This window comes from Anoplopoma fimbria, chromosome 12 (assembly GCF_027596085.1).
Source record: "Anoplopoma fimbria isolate UVic2021 breed Golden Eagle Sablefish chromosome 12, Afim_UVic_2022, whole genome shotgun sequence".
In the NCBI taxonomy this organism is placed as follows: Eukaryota; Metazoa; Chordata; class Actinopteri; order Perciformes; family Anoplopomatidae; genus Anoplopoma; species Anoplopoma fimbria.
The window spans coordinates 4,775,605-4,786,975 of NC_072460.1; the positions used below are offsets into that span (position 1 = coordinate 4,775,605).

Below are 11,371 nucleotides of genomic sequence, written 5' to 3' on the forward strand. Positions count from 1 at the left end.
GACTATCCAGCTATGTTGATTTAAATGCTGAGTCATTTGAACACATTGCTTTTTAAGTATTAAGCCAAGATTTTTATATTACACAGTAACTCACAGCTCTCCCAAATAACTCTAATGCATCAGAGGTTAAAGTACATCTCACTTGTTTTCTCAGAGTGTCATAAATCATCTCCATCCAAAAGTGATGACTAATGTCTGGAGGAAATCGCCAAGAGGCTAAAAAGATAAATTGCCGATTTAAATATTTCCAAGCTTTCCACTTGTCATCATGACATTTGAATGCTTAACTTAAAAATATCCATACTCCTAAGTATATAACAGAGTCTTTTTATTGCTATCTAATCCGACCAAACGTGGCAAAGTATTCCTCTCCGTTTTGATTGCGAGCCAAAAGTTTGAAACAGCTCCACTGGACTCAGTCCAGACCGTGAAAGGATAAGCGACGCTACGTTTACTTACTTTTCAGTTTAATGCAAACAAACACTATTGTGTAGTTCCGTTTAATTGGGTATTGAAAAATGATGCCAACAAACCCGTCTAGACTTTTAGACAGTATATACACACACATCTATAAATCCTGCACTGTAGGATTCCCAAAAGGCACCACTCATGACAAGTGGCAGAATATCGCCTAGCCTCATCATGACAAGCCTCCTCTAAACACAGAGGGGTCGACAACCTACTGGATTAGTGGGATTCAGTGTCCACTCTATGAACACTGCTGGCTGAGTTTGTGACAGGAAGGTTCCCTTTAAAGCTATTACTGTTTGAAATCACTTTTCAGAAATGACACCTGGACAGGTCAGATAATTCAGTCATTACTTAGAACTTAAGGGTAAAGACTTAGTGGTAAAAGACCACAGTGACAAATAGTAATAGACTTAATGGTAGCTTTAAGTCAATCATTAAAAAATGTAGCAGGCAGGATCAATATTTTGATGACTACGACGTTCACTGGAGCTCATACCGGCCTGGGCCTCATTAGCCCAGAGGTCTGTCGACTCCCACAGAGGTCAAGCACAGTGAGAAAAAGGTCAGCTACACTTGATTCCCCCCTTAAAACCCTAGTGATGTCATCAGTGTAAAGTGTGAGTACACTTTCCAGGGTTTTGGAGCTTGGCGCATGGTCAGGATATCTCAGGACCCAAACTTTGTGACAATAATGCAATACTAAATGGCTGGAGTGGCCCCTTTAAAACTGTGCACCCCAACTATTAAACACGACAAACAGAAAAACTACATGTGTGAAACAGCAAAGAGCCTCGACAAGAGATTAATTATAATCAGGATGTGCATAAAAGACACAGCTTCACACCAGATTGTATACAGAGGTCTCTCTGTATCAAGTGCCTGATTTAAAGCCATGTCAGACTACAGTAAATGTACACAAAGTCCCACTATTTTACATTCACATGAGACAATGATTGCATTCTCAGCATTGTGCATCTCGGCCCCATCTCCTTTTCTTTAAGATTGAGGTCTCCAGGCTTCAACACAGGTTAAGTAATGAGCTCAGACCTTTGCCTCCCATCCAATCAGCTGAAATGACCACTTCGACCCTTGAACTCTCAGCTCAAATCACTGAAGGGCCTATTGGTCACAACAGTACCTTCCATCCGTTCCCTTTGATGACAAAATTGCATCGGACCAGTCTCTGTGTCTAAAAGCCACAATGCCATCTGGGTTCATTTATGACAAGTTGCTCCCTCAGCTGGCATTCAGTTCTTCACTGAACAGCACCGTCTGTCAGATTTGAAAGGAACAAGCAGCACAGATGGGTCTTGTCCACATGGCTGTATTAATTGGCTTCCTTTTAAAAACATACAACACTCATCTTCCTCACCTCTATCGTCAGTGCCTTCCTCTGCACAAATACTGATCGTTTATTAAGTGATCATGACTTTATTCCATACATAGACAGCATGACTACAAAAAAGTTTTTTTCTTTGCTTGGAGAATCATGCAATCACTCTCTGAAGTGTAGATAAATGTAAAAATAAATATACAAATTTGTATATTTATTTATACATTTATGTATTCACCTATTTATTCATAGATTAATCTTACTATTTATATGCCTGCCCCGGTCAACTTATTTGTCTTTATAATTTTATTTATTTATATATTCTAATGTATCCAGAGTGTAATTCTCTGCAGTGAATTTAAAAGGCTCTGGTTGGTGAATGAACATGTCTTGCAGGAAGACCCACCCATACTCTGCCTCTGATTGGCTATACCTTTTAAGGGGTTCCAGGCACCTGCTAAACACTAGCGTTGGCCTAGCTATGATGATGCTACACTGGCCCGAAGAAGAGAGACTCCAGAGCCATGGCAGCTCAGGTTTTTGTTCCTGTAATCTGAATGTAAGGAAACCTGGCCTGGAGATACTTGAGAGCCAGGCACCAAAGTTATTTTTTACAATTTAAGTAATCTTTTCATCATTAAATTTACTTATTTGAAGTTCTTGAGGTAAGAGATTAACAACGTGATTTTAAATATTGGCAGTTTTTAACAAAATTTTGCTTCAACATTTTCGGGAGTTGAGAAGCTCCACAAACTGGCACATCAGCCCGGAAGTCACACTCACAGACCATTCCATTCAGTGTGAACACACCTTATCACCAGCCTCTTTGAAAGCTCCATGGGTGCAGACCTCCACAGCTGTGCTACTCTCACTTTATTCCTACAGGGAAAAAGGACGGAATTGTTCAAAGACCTTCAATTTTTTTTTTTTTTTTTTTTTTTTTTTTTTTTTAAATGTCTTCACATTATTCTGTTGTGAGCTCCGGCTCACATGCCCAGACCTATTGCCCCTTTGAGCTCCATTCATTCACATTTATCTCAGCGCCTCAATTGTCTTCTGCTGACTAGTTCTTTCCGACCTTCAACTTGCCTCCATTTCCATACAAAGAAAGAAAGAACCTCCACTTCCTTCCAAGAACTTGTATTTCTTACATCAGACCTCACTGGCTCCATTCAAACACTGTCTGCATCCACAAATCCTACTCAGAGTCCATCTTTCTTATTGGGGGGCTTTGTCAGCTTTGCAGCTCGTTTAAACCTCTGTGAAACTATACAGCAACTCAAGAAACGCCAATCATGGTCTGTCCAGCATCCCTTTCTAATCATTGGCCAGGTACCACACACACACACACACACACACACACACACACACACACGCACGCACACTACTGCCAAGTTGTTAATTAGAGCTGGCATATTGCCAAAGTAATAACCAAGGCATCAATAAATTATCAAATTATTTCCTTTTTGAACATGGGAAGGAATGAGACCAAGCGTTTGCCTTCAAGTCTTTCACAGTTCAGACTTCAGACTGACATATTTATGTTGCTTTGGTTTTTCATTCCCTCTTTTCCCTGCTTTGTCCCTTCTCTCTTTTTCTCGGTCCTTTTCCACAAGATCAGACTCCTACAGTCAGACAAAGGCCTTATGACGAATGTTGTCTCCGTGGAGTTGCTGACACCAAACCTCCATGCATTTGACAACCCCCTTCTGCTTTCTTGGTTCAAGAATCAATGATTGTAATTACTGAAGCATTTCCTGAGGCCTTTCATGGTTAATAACTTGAGTATCATTTATGGATACAAGATCAGAGATATAACCCCCATCCCCAACAGCTTCCTTTGGCAGTTGCCGTCCGGTAGTACCGGTCGTTCCTACGCAGAAACAGGGCGAAGGTTCAAGGGAACCCGGCTCTGTCAGACTCGAAGATCATCACTAAGATTTTCTCCTCAAGGCTCTGTGAGATCAGCCCTGCTACTCCCACTGAATACTAATGAATGGAGAAAGCAGCTACACTGACAGCAACGCATTCATTAGCACGGGAAGTGCTGATCTGTGGACAACTTTGTGCTCTTACCTCTACATAGAGAGGGACAACAAACTGATCTTGAAGAAATTTGGTACATCCTTTTACTCTTGCAGAATTTTCCACTATACACACTAGACCCAGTTTCTAAGTGCTGTAAATATTTAGATTCTGGTAATTTGCTGTATTGGCCAGAAAGAGAGTTGCAGAAAGATTATAATATGGGATCTATGTCCCAGTTTAGCAATTCGGTGATCATGAGGAGATCTATAGTTACCTGTCGAGGTCATCCTTCTCCCAGGTCTATTTTCAGGCAGGCCATTTTAGCTCCAGTCTGCAGTGTATGCCCAATGCAGTCTTCTGGCTTCTTTCCTCCATCTACAGCATGCTGAGTGCTAAAGTTTAACTTGAACAATTATAAATTAAGCTCCTCGTACAAACATGGAATTAGCTGAGAACTTTTCCATTTTATTGTGCTTTAGCAGCATTGTTTCTTTCTCTGCGAGGAGTTTAATTATGTTTGTTTGCTTAGAGTTCAATTATATTTTGTTCATTTTGCTGAGAAGGATTTATTGAGCTACATTGTGCAACCTTAATGGACTCGGCAACAAGATTCTTCCCATTGTTTCGCTAATTTCTGCTATATCCCCATTCATTTAAACTAAAACAAATGAGTAGGATTCTTATATGGCAGTTAAATTGGTAGTATGAGTACTGTCGTATTGTCAGTTATATTAGTAGTAGTCATATTGGTATGGTACTCAATGTTCAAACCTCAAACCATAACCAAAAGGTATTTCAAATTTCTTGTTACTGACATATTTTTTTAAGTGCTGTTGAAGTAGATCTTGGATTCTTAAAAATGTTCGGGCCCTTTAAACAAATTCTGAGCATTCCCCAGCAGTCAGCTTGCTCGAAAACAACTTCAACAGCAGCTGATGAGACACAGTATTGGTGTGTTATCCATTATCCAATTCAATATCCCTGACCAATCCCAAGTTTATGCGAAGCGTTCTTGAAATTACAAGGTAATCATGACTGGCACCAAACATGATCACTCTAAACCTATGAAATTAAGATCTGTCAACTTCAATTTAGGATTTTCAATCTTACAAAAAAGGTACAGACTAATGACTACTTTAGTTAAATGTACCTTAACAACATGACCTTAGAAGTAAAGCTATTAACTGTATGCCAGTGTTGAAGTCGAGACCACCTCAAGACCAGAGTGTATCAAGACCAAGCATGTATCTGCCCTTTTTGAGTGTGGGCTGCAACAACTGACAATTCATTTTGGACCTGTTCAAAAGGGAAGATAAATAGATACATTTTGACCATTATAACCAAATATTAAAGTACATATATTCAGTGTAAGAATTGATAGCTTTCTTACTGTAACAAAATATATTTGCCTTGATTTCTGGTATATAGCTTATTTTACATCTCAAAGAGATTTCAGTGAGGCATTGCTTCAACTACGTTTTTTTTTCTCCATTCAAAAGTTAAAGACTATCACCACAAACAAAACAGTGGTTTTGCGCCACCGTTGATAATAGGTGAAGTTTGCTTTTCTGTAAACCTGCGTCACGTCTCTGGTGAAAATTAAAAGGGGTCCTTTTAATTTCCTGCCTTCAAAAGAAATGGGCTGTAGGCAGGTCAAGGACTATTTATTCACAAAGTCCACTTCAATTTCCACCATCTTCCTTTTCTTGGTGTCCCTCCAATAACATCAATCTCTTACAGAAGCTGCCCTGATGGTTTGAATAGCATTCCAGACTGGATCTCACAAAAATGACATCAATGTGCAAACATCAAAAGTATACTTTCTCTCTACAGTTTTCCTTATTTATTTCTTTACCTAACTGTGATGTATATTGTATATTCATGAGCTATCAAAAAAGTACAGCTTCGAAATATTAGAAAAGTGTACTCAGTAGACCACAGTTTTTCACTCTCATTTGAATCTGATGTTACTGTATGCAGCTGTCTACACAGGCTCTGTTAGCTCTGTTAGCCAGAAACACCATAGGAAGCTGCTAACAGCTTACTAGCTCTCCACCTACCAACATTAGAAGACACTGACAAAGAAAATGAATTAGTTGCTCAGAGAAAATAAGAATAATCACAGAGACTATTATACAAGCCCTTTGAGAGCATTCATAAAATTGTATTTTATATCCTTCGCCCTTTAGAATTTGAATATAAAGGGTCTCACACATGGGTATATTTTGTATTTTCTTAATGCCTGTGTGTGTACATCAGGTTTTTCAATATTTTTACATGTGTCAAATAGCTTTATGTAAAATTTTAGAGTAACGACCTAGCATAATTTCCTGCACCAGTCGGCAGCTGTTTTCAGTGGGAAACCTTTGGTTAACCCACTGCTATACCTCCCAAGTCAGTGTTGTCTTTACAGCTTGGTCTTCACCATCAGTTGGGCCAAAAAAAAATAAATCAATCATTGCAGGTTTAAAAGGTTTTAACTGATCTGTCACAGAAGGTTTAGCTATGAGCAACAGGGAAAGGAACCCAAATGCAGATATAGACCAAGCATGTCAAATCAAATTGCAGACTTACATTCAGCAACATGGAGACATCCCGAAGCCGCGAACTACTCCAATGGGAGGGCAAATTCCAGAAGGCAGATCACAAACAGGAAGTTAGCAAGCAGGAGTGGAAAGTGTCTGCTATTTTTTTTTTACTTTAAAGCTAATTCAGGTAACAAGGCGCAGGTGTGCTGGGTGGATTGGAGGGAATGGCTGAGGGCATCTGGTGGACAGGTGGGGAATGACAACATCTGGAGGGTTCCATAATGAAGATGGAGGACAGGTGCAACAATGGCATGGTGTTATATCTTTTTTTGGTTGATCATTATCATCACTTGCATTGCCACAGTGAGGTTTTTCAAGATGAGTTTCAAACCGTGGCTCAATCTAGCAAAGATATTAGTAGTTTTCTTTACTTAAGGATTTTAAATGAAATATGTAACATATTCCACATATTATCTCATGATCTTACAAGCATAATGTTTGCTGTTATGTGTTATAAAGGCAGTATTTAAACTCTGATGTACTGTGCATGGTGCCCTGAAATACATTAACATAATTGAAAATAATATTCATTATACTCTCTGATTATCTTCTCTAAATGCGTTGACATGCAAGTCACCTATTTGTGATTTTTCCGTCTAATAACTAGAATATCAAGCTAATTAGTCAAGTCAGTGGATCTGCATTGATAAACTTGCCATATCCTTCCTCCCATCAGATAAACAATGATTAAACTTGCTTCTGGCAAAAGCCTTCAGGGAATTTAGATGAATCCCATTCTGTAATTGTCTGGTGATTAATGATATGCTCGGTGCACTCAATTAGGTTTAGTCTGAGGTACAGGAACCAATATCTGGATTCCCTACTTTTTTTTTCAAGTTGTTGACCCAGAACTGAAATATTGTCATTTAAAAAAAATAACTGTCCACATGAATCATATCACATTTAAGTTACAGCTCCACACATCATGAGGTTAGTAGTAATACGTTCCTTTTTCTTTACATGTCCTTCCTAAATGTGATTATGCATTCATGCTGTCAAACATTTATATCAGAATATAACTCCATATTATATAAGAGCCACCCTTTTTCCATTGGATTATCACAATGACAACCATCTGCAGTTATGAAGCAGTAAAGCAACACAGATCGTCCTTGTCATCTTCCAACGCCTTCTAACTGAGATGCGGCCAAAGTAATGCCCCTAAATTGTGATATATGTTCGCCCAATATAATTTACGTAACTGTTAATCTCAACCCCTTCCGCATTATGGACCCGCATGTCTTTCTGTGTGTGTGTGTGTGTGTGTGTGTGTGTGTGTGTGTGTGTGTGTGTGTGTGTGTGTGTGTGTGTGTGTGTGTGTGTGTGTGTTACAGAGGGACAAAGGAAGGTCACCTGTGTCTACCCTTGGTGGACATCGATGGCATTTCCCTGATGTTAACTGACACTCAACACAAATAAAATGTTTACATGGAGACCACCAGACCTGTACACAAACACAGCTGGTGCCAAGGACACAGAGTGATTCCTGCCCCTCAGCTGTAAATGTAGAGAGTCATCTCTGGCAAATTGATGCAGAAACAGCATATGAGTTGATTTTTTTTTCTTTTTTTACATTTGTGGCTCAATCATTTAGTGTCATTCATTTCTTGTAAAAAGCTGGCAAGGAAAGGTAGTTTTAGGTGTAGCAGTGGGGTGATGGATGAGCTGCATACTTATTGTGTTCCTGACGGGGCACTCAGTGGTGAAACATATCGGCACACATACGGAGCCATTACCAAAATGCATACAGTCCATCTGTTTTTGGCCTCTCGCCAGACAGGTTCCCCGTAAGAGCTGGTTGGCTAATGGTTTCATTGATTGTCGGGTCCTGTCATTTAACAGCGAACGGTCAGTGTCCCACCTCTATCTAATGATACACTGTTTAAACTTCAGTCACTCATCTTTTAAAGTGGACCTATTATGCTTTTCCACTTTTTCCCTCTTCTTTAGTGTGTTATATATAGTTTTGTACATGTAAACGGTCTGCAGAGTGTAAACCTCCACGCCTAAAAGGAGTTGCCCTCCCCCTCAGAAGCTCCTGAGCTGCCTGAAATGGCTCAATTGAATTCTCTCCTTGATTCCGTAACTTTATGAGGTCATAATGTTACAAAAGTGACATAAAACTCCTTCCGGCTAGTTTGGCCCTCAAACAACAAAAGAGAGAGTGGGAGCTGGAGCTCCGGAGGAAGAATTTCTTGAAATGTGAAACGTTGACCAATCACAATAGAGTGGGCTAGCTGACCAATCAGGGCAGACTTTGCTTTCTGGAGGGAGGAGCAAGTGCTACAACAGAGCATTTCAGAGAGAGGGTGAGAAGAGGTGCTGCAGGACAGCCAGGATGAGAAAAACAAGGAGGATTATGAGCATTAACGCATGTAAACATGTTGTAACTGTAACTTCAGATAAAAATATGCACCCGGAAAATAGCATAAAAGGGCCTGTTTAATAAATGTGCACGTGCAGATGGGCTACAATAAACTGATTGGCTTTATTTCTGTGCTCTTGCAAAAAATAAAGCAACCCTGAAGAATTTAATTTGGTAGTAATTCATTTTGGGTCAAAACACTGCTCCCACACTCGGTACGTTGTCGTCCACCCTAGTTATATAAAGATATATTCCCATATTCCCTGCTGTTTACATTTCTAATGTGTGCCCCTGCTGGTTGTTTGTCCTCTGGTCTGTGCTCCGACTGGCCAAGACATCTGCAATTCCCCAGGTGCTGCAGAGAGTAAATACCCCTTAGGTGCTGGGTCGCAGTCATCTGACTTTTATTAATGAGCCAATCAATTCCTATTTGTATCACCCTTTCAAACTAAAATCCTGGCCTCACAACACTTAACAAATTGGCTGATCCAGGTCTGAGCCTGTGGCGTGGAAACGCTCCTTTGCCCTTTCACTGGCATTAGCCAATTGTTGTTAAATAGGTTGTTAAATAAAATCTGTCAGGCGATAGCAATGAATAAATCATCCTTTTTTTCCCGCTGACGTTTACACAGTAGTAGAGCGTTGCAGTGGCTTTATCTACTCTATATAGCCAAATGCATGTACACATATCACATGCATTTGTGTACCTAACATTTGGGAGGGGGTCCTTTGAAAGAGAATTAAAAGGTTTTCCAAACATGGTGGTCAACACCATGAATGGCCTACATAGAGCCCTGACCTCAAACTCATCCAACACCTTTGAGATGAACTGTGAGCAAGGCCTTATTGACCATTGGACAGTGTCTGACCTCAGTAACGCTCTTGTGGCTGAATGAGAGCAAATCCCTGTAGTCAGGTTACAAAATACTGTGTGTAAAGCATTCCAGGCAACACTTTCAGATAAATCATCCTTTATAAAGGGAATTAGAAGTTGTAATGGTGTTATTAATGGTTTAATGAATCATGTAGTAATGCTTTATAGATCAGTTACACTGTATTTGTTATAAGTACAGCATTTGGGTTGGAGGGTAACTGTCTGTCTACCTCTGTCCATCCATCCATCCATCCATCCATCCATCCATCCATCTATCCATCTCATCTATTCATCTATCTATCTATTCGTCTATCTATCATCTATCTATCTATCCATCTATTCGTCTATCTATCTATCTATCTATCTATCTATCTATCTATCTATCTATCTATCTATCTATCTATCTATCTATCCATCCATCCATCTATCTTTTTCCTCAACTTTTCTCCCATACTGTGACTAGGACCCACTCAGCTGAAGCTCTTGACTGCCATCTACTGATACATTGTCACTGTTACACCACACGGCTGATATACTTCTAACAGCTGAACATGTCCCTGTATTGCTGCATTGACGGACAACATAAAAACAGGAGACCAAAGAGATTTTCAGTGATGTACAAAGTTTTATTATTGAAGACGAAGACAGTGCAGTTGCATGATGGTGCTGAACTAAGAGCTACTGTATGGTGTTAAACCCTACGGGTCCTTTCTTTGGGTTGTAGAAAACATGCCAGCAGATTTGTTTCTCCTTTTCTGAAAAGAAAAGAAAAATGGATTGTGTGGCTTGTGTGAAACAGTCTTACTAAATTATATTTTCAGTGCAAATGTTAAAATGTTGAAGAATGTCCGATTTGCTATGACTCAGGTTAGTATTAAGGTAACAAGAACTGTTCATACTTCAGATGTCCCAATCCATGCTTTTAGCATTATCAATGGCTAAAATTGTAACAGAACAACTGCTCTCAAACCACAGAGCCTCCTATATGACACTTGGAAAATGCACTTTGCACTACTTTTATGAAATGTTCAGAATGTGGATTTATTAACTTACAAAACAATAGATATTGGTGTGAAAAATAAGGCCATGTTGATGTTGGTTCTCGATTGCCTTGCTTACTTTTTTTTATTGCGTTTCCTCATTTGGTGCAGGACTGACACAGCAGCAGAGATTCTAAATGACTTTGCATCGCAGGCTCAATACCATCACGTCTGAGTAACCCATAGTGTCACATGTGATTTAGTCAGTCCAACTGCATGTTGTTTGATAACAATACAAAATGTATGAGTTAATGTCCAATTTTGTTCCATATGTGGCATTAAACATCTGCCTTTGTATTTCACGTGGACATCATTTCTGGACATATTTGCCTGGAAAAAATGTAAATAAGCAAGCTGGGGCTGCATTTACATGGTTGGAACTCAAGTAAAGCCCCATTAAAAAAAAAGTGTTTTAGCTTTAAACTGGTCATGCATGCACAATTTAATGTCTTATTTACCTCTCTGTATAGAAGAGAGACACTTGTGGAATTTGTTTGCTGACTTTTCGTCTGATTTTGTAGCCTGCCTAACGCGGTCCTTAAATCAACCATTTAACATGCCATGCAGCAGGTTCACAGGTTTTTCGACGGGGAAGTATCTGCATACTTTAAGTAAATTTACTTTAAGGGGAGTACATCTGCAGTACTCAGTAAACACCAGGCTGAATTAACG

At 39.5% G+C, this 11,371-nt stretch overlaps 1 protein-coding gene across 2 annotated transcripts in view; it reads right to left on the reverse strand.

Annotated features, from left to right (window-relative positions):
• chrna4b (cholinergic receptor, nicotinic, alpha 4b) overlaps positions 1 to 6,492 on the reverse strand; it is a 35,396-nt gene extending 28,904 nt beyond the window's left edge. The window contains exon 1 of one of the 2 annotated variants that reach the window (XM_054608440.1): positions 6,407 to 6,492. In XM_054608440.1, coding sequence (XP_054464415.1) covers positions 6,407 to 6,418 — 12 coding nt within the window. In that variant the 5' untranslated portion in view covers positions 6,419 to 6,492. The remainder of the gene's footprint in view (positions 1 to 6,406) is intronic. The other variant, XM_054608441.1, reaches the window with a different exon arrangement.
• Between the last annotated feature and the right edge of the window lie 4,879 nt (positions 6,493 to 11,371).